This window comes from Glossina fuscipes, unplaced genomic scaffold (assembly GCF_014805625.2).
Source record: "Glossina fuscipes isolate IAEA_lab_2018 unplaced genomic scaffold, Yale_Gfus_2 2, whole genome shotgun sequence".
Classification (NCBI taxonomy): domain Eukaryota; kingdom Metazoa; phylum Arthropoda; class Insecta; order Diptera; family Glossinidae; genus Glossina; species Glossina fuscipes.
Window position 1 is genome coordinate 15,874,342 of NW_023998416.1, and position 19,292 is coordinate 15,893,633.

General features: G+C 32.3%; 2 protein-coding genes across 3 annotated transcripts; one reads left to right on the forward strand and one right to left on the reverse strand.

The window, feature by feature from the left end:
* The first annotated feature begins 1,547 nt into the window (after positions 1 to 1,547).
* LOC119633425 (6-pyruvoyl tetrahydrobiopterin synthase) lies at positions 1,548 to 6,257 on the forward strand. Its single transcript, XM_038026974.1, has 4 exons — positions 1,548 to 1,717; positions 1,851 to 1,930; positions 4,701 to 4,846; positions 5,343 to 6,257. Exons 1-4 carry the CDS (start codon positions 1,650 to 1,652, stop codon positions 5,553 to 5,555), a joined length of 507 nt encoding a protein of 168 aa, XP_037882902.1. The 5' UTR covers positions 1,548 to 1,649; the 3' UTR covers positions 5,556 to 6,257.
* Positions 6,258 to 6,267: 10 nt separating this feature from the next.
* LOC119633424 (alkaline ceramidase) lies at positions 6,268 to 18,398 on the reverse strand. 2 transcript variants are annotated; one of them, XM_038026972.1, is made up of 4 exons: positions 17,705 to 18,398; positions 8,804 to 9,060; positions 8,301 to 8,438; positions 6,268 to 6,776 (listed from the first exon to the last, which is right to left on the reverse strand). In XM_038026972.1, the coding sequence occupies exons 1-4, from the start codon at positions 17,798 to 17,800 to the stop codon at positions 6,458 to 6,460; spliced, it is 810 nt and encodes a 269-aa protein (XP_037882900.1). In that variant the 5' UTR covers positions 17,801 to 18,398; the 3' UTR covers positions 6,268 to 6,457. The 2 variants fall into 2 exon arrangements, with proteins under 2 accessions (XP_037882900.1, XP_037882901.1); XM_038026973.1 differs by lacking the exon at positions 17,705 to 18,398 and adding an exon at positions 9,696 to 10,599.
* Between the last annotated feature and the right edge of the window lie 894 nt (positions 18,399 to 19,292).

Here is a 19,292-nt window from a genome sequence, read left to right on the forward strand (position 1 = left end):
TTTTGGATGGAATGAATTGAATTATATTTGCACATGTAATTATTTATCAAGCGAATGTCGGAAGGGCGAAATTTTCCATTTCTCAGAGCATGCAGAGTTGCAAAGTACGTAAAGTTATTTATTTATTGGCAAATACAAGAGAGTCATAAAATTCTATCAAATTGTCCTAAAAGTAATATATGGAACTTGTTTATTTGCTTCATTGTTATCACCTGTTGTTTCTATTATTATTATTATTGTTTACGTTATGGCGTGAGAAAGAATTTAGTTGGATGAACATTAAAAGTAAGATAAAAAGTTTTTACCTAATGGCTTACATGTTAAAGTTATTATGTTTCACATCGCTAAACCTAAATTATAAATTTTAATTTTTCTTATATGTGAATATTAAGATGTAGCGAGAGGCAGAGAGAGAGAGAGAGAGAGAGAAGCAAAGAGATTTAAAATTAAGCAATTTTAACTTTGTTAACATAACAATAGCAGAATCATGTTTTGACATATACCTGTACAGAGAGATTTGGAGAGAGCAGAGCAAATTTGAACATAAGTGAAATTAAACTCTCAGCCATGAAAGATATTAAAGAAAACAATTGAAGTGCGGGGGAGAATTAAATAATATTGCGATTGTAATAAAATGTTATCGCTAAAGAATATGTAGAAAACGTTTAGCAAACAAGACTTTTGACGCAAAAATAAGAGAAGTCCTCTTAAATATTTCAAACAATACTCCCACCGTATTGGTGGGAGTATTCAAGTGGCTCTATATAATGTTTTGAAATTTTTCCCGTTTTTTTGGGCTCGCATGTCAATTTTTTGACTTAGCGAGCGAAGACTGGGCGACAATGTACACACAAGTCTATTTCTGAATATAACTCGTAAAGATTGGTAGAAAAAATAAAACTTATTCAAAGTTTAAGTCTTCTCTATCAGTTTTGGACATTAGTTTCCTTGTTGGCAGGAAGTATTTCTGACTAGCAAAGTCATTTGATGTTCTTGGTTTTCGTTAAGGAATTCAAAAATTTACATATATGTATGTTTTTATAGAACTCTAACATGCGATGCATTCTCTTCCTGAGTACATGCAAAGCAAAAGTGAGACATTTTCATACATTTTCGGGTAAAAGTAGAATTGAAATACCCATCATTTCGCTTCGAACAGCTTGACTAAATAAAAATAAATTTGCAATTATTTTAGATAAAGAGATGTACTTAATTTTGTTTCCCTTAAGATTATTATTATTATTATTAATTTAGCCGGAAGATAAATTCTAAGATTAAACTGTTAAAGCACGAGCATGTAAGGCGATCGGCTTTATTGAAAACTCTTGAGAGAGACTTGAACTTGAGACTTGGGCTTCTCAATAATTTATTGTCGAAATTACAAACCAACAAAAAATAGAAGGGAACAAAGACTCCAAATTCCTCCACTCATAGTTTTCCTGATGACAAACTAGATAATAAATGTATTAAACTCTCATTATGGTGGTGAGTTCATGAGCAAACCGCTATAGATTCTACAACCATATCGAACCTCAGTCAGTCAGTTTAGTCAGCTCAGTCAGTTTCAAAGCCGTGTTTTTACTGTGAGCACACGCATTTAACGCATTTAGTTTGCGAATCTGACTAAATTAAATACGGATTTTAGAATAATGTCTCAGCAACCTGTTGCTTTATTAACGCGTAAAGAGTGCTTTAGTGCGAGTCATCGTTTACATAGGTACTTTCTCTCTTAATTTCTCCTTTCACTTTCGTTTAGTAAATATTTTTGTTTCATTTTTATTACTCATCTCATTTTCTATTGCATTTGCTTAATTTCTGATTTGGTGTCAATTTGCGAAAATGTTTGTTAGCAAACATTTAAGTGATGAAGAAAATGCTCAAATTTATGGTAAATGTAACAATCCGAATGGGCATGGACATAATTACACAGGTAATTAATTTTATATATTATTAAGTATAATTATACAGGTAGTTGAAACTTCCTTTAGCTAACAATTGGCTAAGCAAATGCTTCCGTTGTTGTTATATTATTTTATGACCCTGTATGAATATAATACAATACATGTTGGGCTTGTGTTCTGTTGTTTTTATACTGAACACCTAACTGTGGTAGAGAGTATATTAAGTTAGTGCGGGCGTACGTAGCACGTAGAAGGGCTTAAAGTAGACTCACTTTTTATTATACCGATTACTTTTTATTATACCTTCAGAATTATAATCCGAATTGATCTAAGCTTGTCTGTCCGCCTGTGCGCTTCATATTTGTTGATGTAAATTAGTGTTCAAGCTACAGGTTGCAATTTCTGAAATATTTCAGTAAAATTTAATCCAAGAATGAACTCTATTGAAAATGGTTCGGGTCGGTCCACTTTTTCGACCAGTCCCCATATAACGCCATATCTAACTTTGGACTGGCTGTGGCAACTTTTGAACCCCCTCTCATATAACAAAAGCTGAAGCTCATACGACAAACAGGCGCAATTTCCTATGCTTCATCATAAAAATTATATCATAATAGTAATTTAACATGAAAAAATTAACTATAGCTATTTTTTGCATCCTAACCTACTAAGAATTTTGATGAAAATTCTTCAAAGATTTGAGGAGAAGAAAAGTCAAAGTTTTAATATGTGGTGATGAAAATTAATATATAATAATAATATTAATGTGGTGCAGAGTATTTAACGGATACCTCGTCCGACTACAATGTTCTCATTTGCTTTTTTTGTTTTTGTTAAAAAAGCGTGTGTACTTTATAAGTTTTATGGTCTATTTAAAATACATCAAAGTGATTATCACATGAAAAACCGCAACGGTTATTTCAAGTAGAATATGGTGTACACTTCATTTCATGTTTTTCGAGTAGACCCGAAATCTTTCACATCGTCAAAATTCGTTTAAATTTTTTTTATGCCTGTAAATTAGGAATTGAGGGCAAGTTTTACTAAATAAAACCCATTAATGCGAAGTGAATCTCAGAATTATCTGTTGATTATTGAAAAAAAAAATATGATTCGCCTTTGGGTTTGAAAGTCAATGCACTTCTTTCTTATCAGGCAGCTACAGGTTAGAAAATGTCTAACTGTAGCTAATGTTCATGATGATTTTCTCAACGGAATGCACATTCGTTACGCATACAGCAAATCAATATTATCTCTGAGTGAAGTTTTGACCGGTGGAATTCTTCATTCTTAATCTTCAGACCGTTATCAACTTTAAAAGCTGATCGTTGAAAGTAGGTTATGTATACACAGATGCCCCAAATAGTTTGTAAGACTGAAACGAGACTATTAATAGATGTGATGGCGATATAATATAAGATACAAGTAACTAAATGTTAATGCCATCTCTAGGACGATACCGATAGTTGAGAAAACTTTAAATAAATTTATCAACTAATTCAGGTTTGCATCTTCAATTTTTAAAAAGAAACAATGTTGTAATAAACAGAAAGTCTTCTTTAAGGTTTTTAATGGACAGACTTGCGCAAAACACGCAAAGAAAACTGAGTAATGTTTAGAATGAGTTAGTGACTCCTTGCAGTTCCGGCTCGGTAAGCATTCTTACCTCGTTTCGTTGTTCGTGATATTACCATATTAACGAAAAACATCAAAAGACTGTCTATAATGCATTCACGGTATCACCCTCGTACTTGGTCACTAAAAATGTAAAGTTAAGCTTTTATGCATCTTCTATATTGTTGTCGCCTTTCATTGTTTCTACGTAATTGCATTTGGATTTTCTATGTGGAACATAAATGAATTTCCTTGAATTTTTAATTGTAATGCACGATTTAAATTCTTAGCATAATAGGTTTTATTAATTAGGTCAGCTGCATGATATTCATGAACGCATTCTTTAATTTTCACTTCAGATTTCATTGCTTTTTACTCAATGTTTTTAGTGTTATCAATGTTTTCCCCTTTAAGGTATATGCATGCCTTTACTTGGCGTATACTCTATTAAGGTACCTTATTCCACTGGGATCAACTCTTCAAACTCGAACTCATCTCTAGAAATGTTTTACTTACGTTTATTGCTAATACCTCTCACTAGTTAATAGTCAGCAACGAAGTCGACTGCGGATATAGTTTTCTGCCTTATTATTCCCTGCACCATTTGTGATATAATTTTTGTTATACATATTGTATAGTATAGTGTATCAGTTTTGTTGTGTTATATAGTACGGGTTTTATGTATAATATAGGTGTTATATAGAATATAAAGTTTGTATGAACAACATTCAGCTTTTATTATACCGATCGATAAAGAAAGGGATTCTAAGCTTGCCTTTCTGTCTGTCCGTCTCATCGCTCGCCATGCATTTTTGTATTTAATTTACAGGTCGGAACTTTTGAATTTCATTCTACAGATCGATACAGAAAGCGATGCTGTCTGTCTGTCTGTCCGTCTGACAGCCAACAACATAATTTTGCATTTAACCTACAGGTCGGAATTTTTGAGATATCTCGATGAAATCTGGTACAACAAACGTTTTCTTGTCCCCTATAAGAACGGTATTGAAAATGGTTCAGATCGGACCATTTTTTCAACAACTTCCCATATAACGCTTTGTGTAAAAAACTCGTTATATGAATAACAGTATTAAACGACGTGGTGTGGGGTATTTGATAGTCTGACGTGGCTCACCATCATATTTTCACTTGATATTTTATATTTAATTTTCTCATCTTTTTCAGTTGAGGTAACTGTTCGCGGTCCCATAGAAAAGCGTACCGGTATGGTTATGAATATAACTGATATAAAATTGGCAATGGATGCGGTTATATTTAAGCAACTCGATCATAAAAACCTCGATAAGGATGTGGATTATTTCAAGGACTTGGTAAGCTAAATAATAATATAGATCTTTATACTCACTTTACGGAAAAGAAAGTCAATTGGGTTTTCTCATATTCAGGTAAGCTGACTTTATAATGCATTGATATTATTCTTGATTTAATCAAGTCTGTCTGACTTCTCTTGATAATTCTATAAGACGCACTGCACTGGACGATAAGATGCTCTTCAAATTTATAAGGCGATTTTTAGAAAAACGTATTTTAATGTTACCTTCGGATCAAAATTTTTATTTATTAATAACATAACTCGTAGTAGCAATATTCAGTTCGCACCTCGAATGTTATGAAAAAAGATTTTAATGTTACCTTCGAACCATAAGAAGCAATCAAAATTTGAGTCCATTATTTTATGTAAATAGGTGCGTCTTATAATCCGAAAAATGCGTTTATTGACAATAACTTACATTTTATTGAGAACTTAAAAAAGGGAAACCTTTGATATAAATGTTATTTTTTTTATTCTTCTAATTTTATTTAAAGCCTAGCACCACTGAAAATCTAACAATTTTCATTTGGGATAATATACGTGATAAATTGAAATACGCAGAACTTCTATATGAGGTGAAAGTGTACGAAACTGATAAGAACTCTGTTACCTATCGTGGACCGTATCCGTATAACAATAATCAATATTTGCAAAATAAACGTTCATCTAAAACTAGCTGCACAAATATATCGTCAGATTCTGATTAAAGACGGCATACAATAAATCGATAAGAGACAACCAACCAAAGGCAACAGCGGCGACGAGAATTACTATGTAAAATAGTTTATAAATTTTGATTAATAAAAACACATATACAAATAATACACAAAGCTTCCATTCGATGTTTCTTGCATATTTTTTGGCTTTGATTTTATTCTTTGGATTTAAAATTGACAATAGTTTGATTTTTTTCTTTTTTTCTCTCAGGATAAAATTGAATTTTTGTATTTAGTAAGATAGATATAATAAAGCTCACGTTTGTTTGAATTTATGAAAAGGAATTGAGCAACAGTTTTGATTGACATACGTACAAACGTAGGCATGCAAGAATATAAATGCTAGAATATAGAAGGAAAAATTTTCTAGTTATTTGTATTGTATGCTTTCCTGAAAAATAAGTCTACAATTTACGCCATAAAAGTATATACGCGTGTACATGTTGTACGTAAATATTCTTTTGTAGACATTATATACTAATTAAGCTTATAATTTTTTTTTTTTTATTCAATTAAAATTTCTAATATAACGTTTTTCAATCACAACAATATTTGATATTGAGTTTCATTTTGATATAACGTTACGTTTGTGCATCGTTCATTAAATAGCTAACTATGTTTTATCTCAACTATATATTTATAATAGATTTTTAATAAACTTTTAATTATCAACTATTATATTTAAATATTTGATATAATAATGAAAATTACTAAATATAAATTTGCATTTTTGACTAAATAACAATAAAGTATGTCTTTCAACTTAAAATATATATCAAGAGGTCCCTAAGTATGTTGACTACTATTTTCTTTTAAATTCTAACTCCTGAAATATTAATTTCGTTAACTTATCACTTGAAGGACATTTTTTAAAGTAAAAAATTTCTCACTTCTTAAATATCACTTTTGTAATGTGCTCCCGGATTTTGTATACTTATAAAAGGTATGCCAAACTCAAATTCATCAACTGGCCAATATTTCAATAGCGGCTGACGCTGAGGCAATTCATTCTCTACGTAGAAATAAGCGTAAACTACTAGCACCGTATACGATGCAATAAAAATGAACACATGCCAAAATCCATGTAAATATGGAAAACTAATCGCTGACCAGACATCGCAAAACATTCGATCGTTAATCCAGCAAAATACTGCTATTAACCATACAGCAGTTGATCTTAATCCTAGGCGATAGACTCGCTGATCTCGTACTCTAAAAAGAAGAAAAGAAAAAAATAAATCTTTGATTAATTAGTCACTGCTTTTCAGTCTCAAATTTAAAGTCATACGGTTTCGTTTCACATATATTTTTTGGCGATATCATGAAAAAATTGCACTTAAATCGAATGAATTTCTAACAATGTGTATTTTTATATATATCCCACAATATTTGCGGCAAGAATGCATTACAAAAATGTCTTTTATTTTTATTATCTCCAGCATGCCAAGCGCTTGCTATTCATAACATTTGCAAGTGCATAGGTCTAATCGTGTGCCAATATATGGGTAGTAAATAAATAAATGTTTTTTTCAAACTCGGCCGTCATAAGAGGAAAGGCTGATCTGTAAATTTGAACACAGCGGAACAGACAACATAAAGCCAAGCTTAAAACAGTTCAGAAAATGATGTTGAATCAATTGTCCTTAATCAATTAGAGTCCTTTTCTATCCGCAAAAATTGATTACATCCCACAGTACAGGTAATGTAATAACGTTGTTGTGATCGCAGTGTAGATACAGACATATTCTCAATTGAGAATAGTACTGTGTTTGTGTACGCAATGCAAACAGTATTTGCACTTTTTCACCATAAAGGCTTGTAAACGATATTGCCGCGTATCCGCATTCCATATACATGCAAAATTCTTGATAATTGTATATATACGCTTATTCTCAAAAGTCGCACAATACATGTAAACAAACGTATTCAAACATTCTCAGTTGTATGGAATTTTTATTTTCTTAGTTGTTTCGAATTTGTATACAAATGGATTGAGAAGTAGGTATTGGTTGGTAATTTCTCATTAGCTTTGCGATTTTTTTTTTATTATGGGAAGATTAGTTGAGCAAAAAATTTTTATTTTAAACGAAACATTGACGTTAAAAATTTAACAGGAGGCGTTAGATGATCTGCGTCTTTCCAGTTGACCTGTAACGGTTAGGATTCAACAAAGTCATGAAGTTGTTTCCCGGAAATCGTTACAGAGTTGCTTCAACAGTTAAAGTATATTTTAAGTTCTCATATATATACTTTGATGTTCACTTGTCGTCTGATTGCTTCCGAAAGAGGTCTATTTTACTCGTCACTCAACCAATTTGATCCAACAAACACCGTACTCACCTGTTATAGCTCCGTCTGATTTTTTCCAGTTTCCGAAGTTAGATACCATTTTTATTTCCTATAATCAAAGAGGAAATTCGACAAGGAAGCTAAGGACAATATCTCAGTCCGCCAAAGATAAATTCATTGTATGCTGGCAAAAACGCTTTGCTAAGATGCGTTCGAATTTAAAGGTGACAAAATAAATTCTGGGCAATGTATTATCTTTTTCTTTTCAAAAATTTTAGAATGAAGTGACGATGATAACGTCCTTACGTGCACATTTTTCTTGTCTTTTTGGATCAGTTCGTGAGAATATTTGCTCTTCGTCGGCATAGAAATTTTGCATATTTTCGTTGTCTTTAAAATGAGGAAAATGTTTGGTAAAAAATATGTTACTATAATGTTTTCAGTTACCTTTTTAATTCCTTATATAACATATACATGGTTGGCACGCCCATAGCCATCAAGACAAAAGCATTGACGATAGGTTTCCAGAGAGAAAGTCCTGTTGCCGTTACAGCAGAAATAAACATTAAAATACTAAATACCCGCCTAAAATAAAAAACAAAAAAAAAAAAAAAAAAAATTTAATTCTATTAGAAAACTAATACATTTTATAACCAAAAGTTAGTGATAGTAATAACAGGTAGATAATGTCGCCATTAAAAAACAATTATATTAGCATTAATCTAAATAAATTATTTTTTATATACATACGTACATATCTTAAACATACGTAGATAATTGTAAAGTGCGTGAGTTTTGCCATAAGTAATTTGTATTGGATGTAAGTGACTGTTAAGTGTTGTTTGCCTATCATGAAACGATCGATATCAATTGTTATTAATTGGCTGTGAATTTATGCATTCATTCTATAATAGTATATATGAGAACGAGCGTAAAATGAAATTATTTACCTGTTTTTATTACAAAACTTAGGATAATAACGTTTAGGGCAAAATAGCGAATAAGCAGCCATAAAGACCCATAGAATCGCGAGCTCATCAAGCAATTGCCCCAACAGACTTAAGGTTGCATGAAAGTACATGGAGCTGAGGCCCACTATAATCAATAAAGTCCATACTAAATGTATGCCGGGTGTTACGAAACGACCATAGTCTTTGAATAGACACATTAATATTGGCGGTAATAAAATAAATAAAAAATTGCTTATCTGCGAATGAAAGAAAAGGAAAAAATTTTCATCGATTATGGCAAATATTATAACTATTAAAAATATATTAATGCAATTATTTCGAACGTTTAATCAAAATCAAGCAATCTATCATTTAATCTATCATAAATGTCGTAAATATTTGCATACTTTAGGGGGAAAAGAAGTAAAAACACTATAGTAGTAGTAGTAGTAATAGTAGTAGTAGTAGTAGTAGTAGTCTACGGCGCACCATTAAATACTCTAAACCACTTCACTTTATACAATTATTCATATAATAACTTTTCAAATGAAAGTTTTATGTGAGAAATGATTGAAGAATTGGTCCGATCCGAACCATTTTCGCTAGCGTTCTTTCTGGGAACTAAAATATAATGTTGGCGTACCAAATTTCATGAGAATGTCTAAAAAATTTGTAACCTGAACGTTGAACACAAAAATACATAGGCAGACGTGAGACGGACAGACAGATAGAATCATTTTCTCTATCGATTTGCATAATTAAATTCAAAACTTTCGACCTTCAAGGTAAAAGCATAAATACGTGGGCAAATAACAGACCGACAGATAAAAAGAAAAGCTTAGAATCATTTTCTGAATCGATGAATATAATAAAAGATCGATCTATCACTTACATAAGATAGACGTATATCCGCATTGTAGGAGTTTCTGAGAGTGTTAGGCCGATAAATAACAAATGTTTTTTTCACTAGGAATGTAGACAAATTTACTAACACATATTTTCTACCGTCTCTTTTGTAGATTTGATTGTTGAACCTAAAACATAATGAAATCGTCGCATGTCTCCCCCTTTCGTCGCTTGTTTTGAGTCGTTACCCTCTTAAACGAATAAGGGAAATCTCTTGAGTGTTTGGTCATATTAAGGAAAAAAAAATCGATTATGTATTGTCTCCATTCTTATGACTATGCCGAAAAATCAATGAAGGATAAGAGGTATATCCATTTGATCAAAACGTTTACAACGCCAAGGAGAAAGCATCAGGGTCACCATAAAGTATATATATCGGCATCTTGATCAGCATCAAATTCTAAATCGATTTAGGCACGTCCGTTTGTCCGTGTGTGCAATGTCCGGTGCAAACATTCTCTTGGCTGCAAAAATGAAACTGTCGACTTCAAATTTGGCAGAAACATTGGAAGTTCAAGCATGCAGCATTTTATTGAAAATGGGCCAAATCGATCGAAGGACATACCCGCAGCGTTACGTAAACTGGGAACACTTCTCTTTTCTGATAAATGTACAAACTTTGAACGCATTTTCAATGGGCGATGGCGTAGCACCTGTACATAATTGGAAAAATTTACCAAGGACGAAGTGGAGGTGCTATTGATGCCACAAAAAGTTCAAATTTCTTGTGTTTTTCTAATAAACAAACTGGGAAGGGAATGAAAAATTGAAAAAGACTCAGCAACGAGCTTAAAAGCCTCCATAAAGTATAAAAATTCTTGGCCCGTTTCAAATTTGTAAAGTACCTAAGCATGTCTGTCTATACGTCTGTTAATCTGTCTGTCTACGCAACAAATTTGCAAAAGAATTTGGAAATGACTTAAACCTTTTCAAGGACACGCCTACCCTACGATAAAAATTTCTATTTAGAAATTAGAAAAAACCGGCACGCGCCCCCTCTCTATTATAGAACATGAAAATTAAGTTCTTTTACTTTTTTTTTCCTTCTTTTAAGATAACGGTGATGGGTATAAAGATTCGGTCATCACCGATTATAATTTTCCTTTCAAAGGTAATTTTTATGCTGCTAGATAAGTAGGAAAAAAAGTCAGATGTAATAAATAAAACATTTAACAAAATTACGTCGAAAATGTATATATTTAGGAAATGAGTACACCTTACATAGTTTATATAGACCAAAGTCCCCCGACAATATTAATTCCATTTATTATTGAAAAAAAAAAAAATAATAATAATAAATTGAAGGCTTTTTTCAATGAATAATCTTATCACTAACATATAATAAATGTCGAAATTATCGACATATCATGGTACTTTACAGCCCGTGTTTGCATTTCAAAGCGAAAGGAAATTATTCCACGACATTTTACACGGTTATGTCGTTTACCTACAATTCAATAGTTTTTCCCCTTGTAAAAAATGTATGTGCAGTGTGTGCCAATTATTGCAGTTTCATGCAATAGCTCGCAAAGAGATCAAAAATAGATGCAGCCACACAATTGTAACAATCACAAAAATTTCATATAACTTGAGACGAATTTTAAATACCTTAAAATTCATGTACCCATCATAAAGATTTATGTGAAAACGGAAAAGGGAATTTGATTGGTCTTTCCTTATGTTTATCAAAATATGAAATTGTGTTCTGTTAGTTTCGTTACCTAAAAGGAACTAATTTCGTTTGAAAAATTTCGTTTCAAAAATTAAATTAAATTTTATCTTAATGAAAAGTTAGAACGCAATCTTCCAGTTTATACCTGTGCGAATCAATCGCAGATGAGAAGGTGCTCTTGCATCCATGCAAGTTATGCGGCAATATTCGAGGAAAATTTTGATAGGATTAAAGGCCAATTATGATATTCATAGCGAACATTCTTCTTGAATGATGATAAATGAATCGGATGATGAATGTACTACGTATTGCCATTAATTCGTAGGAGAAACGTGCATGTTTTTCGTTTACTAAAGCGACATTGTGTGGCACGATTTTTAACAAGTGCGAAATTAATTAATTGCTGCGATTTAGAACGGCTACTATGACACGATATTTTTATATTATTGCTCGTAAAGCATAAAAAAATGTATTTGAAATTTTTAATAGAACTTGAGGTATGCACTTTTACTATTATGCTCATAGCATAATAAATACGACATTCTTTTCCGTAACAATATGAAATTTAGTACAATTAGCGCCATCTGTCAAACAAGACATAATTAAAGTATCTAAAGCATGACAGGTAGATACTCAAACTTATACAAAGTGGCCATGATTAGCAGCTATACTGATGTGGGAGAAAACACATCTAAAAGTTATAAAACTACCATAGACCCAAATACCGTTGAAATGAAGGCCTGAATGGATAAGACAAGCCTTTAGTTGGCGCAACAAATTTGGAAGCAGCCATCCTAATTGCGCGCGAGCTAACGGGCTCGATTGCTTTCATTTATCTAAGACAAATGCACGATGCTCTCTTTTTCCTCATTTTTTTCCGACCATCCTCATATTAGTGGCATTCTCTGAATGATTGATTGATCGTATTAGAAAACAAACAAGTAAGGAGATTGTTGTTGTTAGACAAGACCGCTTTGCCTAGTACAATTATTCACTCCTCTTGGTAATAATATACCGGAAATTGCACGTTATTTTCATGCAAAGGCATATATTTCATGAAAGCCCACATATTGGAGGATGCCGGAAGCCTAGTAAGACGTGATCAAAATTTAGCAGACTTAGCATAAAAATTTTTTTATTTTTCAATTTTTGTCACAAAAAACTGGAAATTAGACTCTCTAAGGTCTAACAAATAGACCTATATGATCCAAATGCCAAACAATATTTAAAAATATTAAAAATTTAATATCTTTCTGGCGGGCTTACTATTCACGTGACAAACCTTGTAAAGGGTGAATGCAAGAAATAGACCTATTTGGCTCAGATTTGGTCCACTCAATTTTTATGTCAAATTACTATCATGAACAAATTTTCATCACAAAATATTAACAATTAGGTCCTTTTGGCATAAAAGGGTCTACATTTCCTGAGAATTCTTATATGCGGTGATATGCAGAAAATAGACCTACTTGACGCTCCGCTGCAAATAATGGCATAAGGAATTACTTTGAAATAAAAAGAGACAAAAAATCTTGGCTTAACTTTTTTCTATCGTAGCGTATTTCTAGAGTAAATTGCTCCTTACTCCATAATGAATAAATGTATATTTTCGAATACGCAATAATTCGATTCGATTCCACTTTATATGAGCTTTTTACCACACATTTAGTAGTAAATTGTTCAAATTCTGCTCAAACACATGTGAAAATCTCATTCTTTTCGCAAATCGAGATATATAACCACCGTATAAAAGGTGATAATAGAAAGCTAACATAAAGATGTAAACGTTCATCATCATGCTAATTTGTTAAAGGGGACGCTACTATTATTTTTTTAAAGAAAATTTTCCTTTTTATTGGTTTAATAGATGCTTAGAATCTTCTGTAATTCGCTAACACCATTTCACTTAAACCATTTCAAAGTAAATGCTTCACCAAGATGATCATCGAATCGAAACGTGTTTTTCTCGAAATATGATTTTTTCAAATTCAAGTATGAGGCTAGGCTAGCGATTCGAAATCTTTTATTACTTCTCCCAAGACATGCGAAGAGTATATGTAGGGGAAGATCTTAATGTTAATTATAATTTCGCCTATACATAGAAATATAAATTTTTTTTTTACCGTTTCCTCTGGCGATTCGTTCCGCGTAAAGTGCAAAAGTACGTACTCTGCAGCAAAAGTGGCCCTTGTTAGGACAAAATCTTCGAGAAACGAGTGGAATGGGGGAGAATATTTGAACAGCTAAGGAACGTTTTATGGTATTGGGATTGGGGTTAAAACAAGAAGTTCATTATAAAAATAAGCAACAACACTATAGAAAGACATGGCTTACCATTAAACTCTCTACATCACTGCGCTTAGTACAGTTAAGCAACTAACGACTTTTAAAAATAAAGTGTTGTATGGGACGTGGTCGAGAAAGTTGTCCGTTCCGAGCTATTTCCATCAGAGCTCGCCCTTGCGTTAAAACACATCAGTGTTCCAAATATCATTAAAATATCCTAAGAATTGCGAAAAATTGTAGGTTAAACACAAGATAACAATACGGACAGACGGACGGGTAGCTTAGATCAATTTAGAAAATGATTCAGGAAATAATTCTGAATTGATATCTCAAATTATTCTGGGTGTTGCATACATCCGCACAAATTTAGTATACCCGTGTACTACGAGGGTATATTGTCTAAAACACATTTCAAATCTTTTCTTGAAATATGATTTTTCAACTTTAAAACAAGGTTTTCGAGTGAAACGTGAAGAATTTTTCTGGATAAGTTAATTTCTACCCTATTTATTAGCAAAAATTTGACTTTTTTGCCGGAAATTGAACTCTTGAAACTAGACACAGTTGTCCACTGGCTATAAATTAAAACCATTTCCGCCAACTATTTGAGGAAGCTCTTAACACCTTAAATTTTTATTTCACTAACTTGACCTTTCGTTCCAAGTAAACGTGTGTAAGTCATTGGTATGAAGTTGTGCTAACCAAGAATGCTAAAGTATGGCAGCAGTAGACCAATAATAGATACCCTGCACTACTTCACTTAATTAATAATACATCAATAATTATACTGTATTTATATGAAAGTGCCTAATTTCCATGGAAATCCTCATATTGGGCCATACACAAACGTCAACGTGGCAAACTTTGTATATACTTGTCAAAGATTTTATTATTTTCTTGTTGCTTCCGTCATAATAAGCCACAAATTAGGCTTTGTCGCTATAGAAGGGTTTGCTTTCAAGAGACTATGGTGCGATCTATCAAGTAGATCTATGTGAACCAAATTCTCTATGGTTGATTTACTAAGGACAAATTTTCATTATACAATATCTTAACTTTTTGACATTTAAAGGCTTATTTCTCATTGACACTGTTACACTGTTACATGTTGCGATCCAAACAGTGGACATATGTGATCCAAGGTGGGTAAGGTTAACTTTTCGTGTCAAATTATTATGATGAATGAACTTTCATCAAGAAATATTGAAAATTAGAAAGGGTTATAGGGCAAAGGGGTTCAAAAATTGCCCCGTTTGATCCGAAGTTTTCACATCAAGTTAGAATGTGGAAATACTATTACTAAACGATTTTTCCTGCGAAATTCAAAAAATTAAAACATTTTGATTTATAACGACTTAAGGCGCCGAAAAAGTCGTCCGATCCGAAGCATTTTCACGTCAAAATTCGTCACTGCATTAAATTGCATGAAAATGTCTCGAAAACCGCGATCATTTGATATCCGACAGACAGACAGACAAACTGGTATAATAAGAGATGCATCCATATCGGATTCTTCTGCCTGTTACAATCGTCCACACAACGTTAACATATGCTGTAACACAAGTGGTGTAGGGTATACACACGAATTTGATTTCACTGTTAGTCTTTAAACTTTTTTGTTTATGAAGTACACACACGAGTAATTGGCACACGTTTGTATGCGTAATAAAAATAAGTGAAATTTCTTCTTTCAGATTAAATTTGAGAAATATAAAATATTACAAAAGACTCCATTCGGTATAAGTTAAATGTTTGACTAATCATCGTCCGGCTGCTCTTTGTTCTTGTTAATGAATACACTTTAAGCCTGATGTTGTTTTTTAACGCTTTAAAAACTTTTAATTGTTTAATCATTTTATTATCGATGGCGAATGTACTCACTCAACATAAACAGAGTAAAATTTCGATGTTGCACAATTAACTTATTACGACAAAAAAACCAAGCGTCGTCAGTTAACTTTTTTGAAAGCGTAAATTTTTATTCCATATTAACAAATAACATTTATTTCAATAATAAAAAAAAAAAAAAACAAACATTTCCATATAAAAACAAATTTACGGCGAAATTAACTAAATTAATTTAAAATAAATTAAAAAACTAAGATTTTCTGACAAAGGAATGTCTTTTTGGAATATGGTTGGACATGGCCAATTGTTTCCATTTTACAGGCATTGTAGGAATATACGTGTCAACTTTTATCTTTGCACGCGTTATACGTTATAAGTAAGACTGATCCTTTGATCGATTTACCTAAAACGTGCTTTTTTTTTTTTGAAAGGACTCTCTCTATATACTCTTTAAGGAAAACACTGGCGAACCATAAAATACTTTAGGCCATTCGTTTAACACGGTTTTTCATATAACGATTTTCCAAAATGTGGCTTTATATGGGAAGTAGCCGAAAACGTAGTACGATCAACATCCTTTCCAATAGAGTTCTTCCTTCCAAAATACGTCAGTTTATCAAATTTCATGAAAAATCTGAACAATTGTGACTTATACGTTTAAAGCAAGACAGGCAGATGGTGGGTGGACGGACAGACAGACAGACAGACAAGCTATGTAATAAAAGGCTGACTTCTTTCAAGTTCTTCTAGGTGTTACATACAACCGCACAAGATTGACACACCCTCTCTACAACAACTGGTGTAGGGTATTAGAAATACAGTTGATTCGTACATTTATACTACGAATCTAACTCGTTCTTATCTTCATGTTGAGAGTACTCAAGATGAACTATTGAAAGGTTAAGAATTTCCTAAATAAGTAATAATTTTACTATATTGTTACTTACTGATACTAAAAAAGCAGGAAAAATGAGTCAAGTGTATGCGTTACGTTGGGTGATGACTGAAATTCGTAAAAGTCTTATGGGGTAATTATATTTTGCATGTGGAAGGAAAAAAAGCTGTTAGGCCAAAAGCTGACCGCAAGATATATTGTGTGTGCGTAGCATATATGCTCGAAAAAATCGTTGTGATATATATCCGAATGGGTCTCCAAAATATCCTCCTCCTCCTCTTTTGATCGTTTATTCATTTTTGTTTGCAGTTATTCACGTTGATCAAATTAGAAGATGTGCCACTCAAACCCTACTCTTATCATATCTAAAGCAAAACTTTTATAGTTAACCTCTGTAAATGTGTTCGGGCGAAAGGGGTATACTAACAGCACGGCTCAGCATTGCTGCTGAGAAAATAGCAAATACTACCACTAAAACTCGGATTCCGATTTTCTGCTATAATACTTAAGCACACTTGCGATTAAGGTGAAATTATCAGAATTTTACTAATAGTGGTCAAACTTATTGCACTTTGGCGAAAATGAAGACAATTTCAGGCAACAGATAATCCTGGTTCACAATATGACTAATCACGCAACTGTCGAGTGAATTTGACAAAAAAGAAGACAATGTAAAGATTATAACAACAGATGGTTCTGTCCGGTGCAAGCACCTTCTTACGTTAGTGAGGAGTGCGTGCCCTGAATAATGGCAAATATGATTCTTCATCTCTTAAAATGCGATTGCAGAAGCAATTACGATTTTTCTTTAAAAAAAAAAAGTTTTTATCGAGAGGAGAACATAGTCTTGCGACTTCCACGGGCAACATGAAGGACTATGTGTTCACTCAAGCTCTGCCTTTTTTGAATGCTCTGATGTTCAAATCATTTAAACAACTTAATATCCCCTTGAGTGGCCAAGTCGAGACAAGAGATCTCGACTTACAACTCAATAGTCGTGGGTTCGAATCTCAAATGCGGTAGAGTTTTCAACAAAGCCGATAACCTTAGATGCTTTTAGGATGTTAAGAGTTTAGTCTTCGAATTTATTTCTCTGGCTAAACTAAGTATAATAATAACAACAACAATCAACTGCTTAATATAATAAACGATTTGTGCTGGATGTAATAATGATTATCAGTTCGAATCAAAATATCATTCACTGAATTGCATAAACAGTAGCATACAGGAGTATATTGTAGTTAAAAGACAAACGCACATACGCCCATACTATACGGTCAAATCTCATACATACTGTATTCACAAACTCCGCTATATTCGATGATATTAGATAATTGCCCTCGCACCAATCGACGGGCGAACTGCCCGGGCGCAAATGCTCCCAAGCCATTGCGTAAAAGTCTGTTGTAGTAGCAATATTTATTTATTTATTTTTTTCTTCTTTTTTTTTAAGTAAACAAATGTACAATGAAAATCTGAGCCAGCATACAACCGGATAAGAATATATATGTTTGCGACTGCACTGTTTGCTCTTTGTCTCACGAGCAAATTTCTTCAATACTCTGACTAGTTTAACTTCTTGGTGCGTGCGTTGGCTTTTGGTGTGTAATGATTTTTTGGCACGTTTTTCTTATTTTATTCCAATAATTTCAAAATGTTTGGTCTTCTTTTTTTTTTTTTTTTTTTTTTTTTTTTTTTTTACCCACAAAAAATCTAAAGCTATTAATTACTGCTCACAAATATATTTGCATATGCCTATATTATGTTTCTTTCATATTATGTAATTTTACGTAATTGAATTTTCTTAAATAAATTAAATTTTTAATTTAAGTTCATTTATGCTTTATAATCAATCCTTTGTTCATCATATATGACTTTTTCAAGTTTGTGCGTTATTAATCATTTGCCTTTACAATTAACAACTAATCCATGCATTTGGAACTTCGGTCTAGCGCAATGCACACACCAACCACCCGTCATGGAAATCAAAAATCAACTATTTTCAACTGTTCTTTGTTGTTTTGTTGCTTACTGCACTCTGAGATTTTTCCGGTGTGGCTACTTTAAATGTTTTTTTTATGAATTATTGCGTGTTTAAATCTATATTTCTAATATTGCCTTATATTGTGTTCGATTAAAGCTAAAGAGATATGGAAAAGCGCGAGCTCATAGAATTTGAAAACAAATTTTTTTACCTAATGAACAATAGCTTGAATTGATCGTAAGATTTTTAACACGAACTTAATATCATTTATTTTACATTTTGTCAGTTTTAGGTTTAGAAAACCAAAAAAAAAAAAAAAAAAAAATTAACATATATAAAATATTTATACCTAGTAAAATTCAGGCTTTAAACATCTGAATGTATACAACTGCCAAAATCATTGATCTGAGGAACAATAGTAACAATGATACAAAAGAGTTTGCTAACTTCATAAATTCGTTGCATTTTCATTCTTTAACGAAATTAACAAACCAAGAAAGCCAAGCTAAGCGATGGGAGGTAAACACGCTAAAGACCAATAAGACCGGATATTGTGTTAATAACACTTCCGGAATGAAATGATAATGAAAAATCCATGAATATCAAATATGAACAGAGCGGGTACACTTCGAAGTTACATTTGATATAAATCGAATAGATTCAGTGGCAGAGGGATAATGAAGTTAACAAATTAAGCGTTTTATTTTTACAGAGACAGAGAGAGAGGAAGAGAAGATTATTATTTAATTTGAGAAAATGCAGTTCTGTGCCTTTAAGTTAAGGCTCTGTAAACTATTTCATTAACTTATCATGAAGGTTGTTAAATTTTCCCCGTTATAGTCAACCGAATTTTTACTTACCTCATAACATTTCACAAATACAACTTGTTATAAAAACT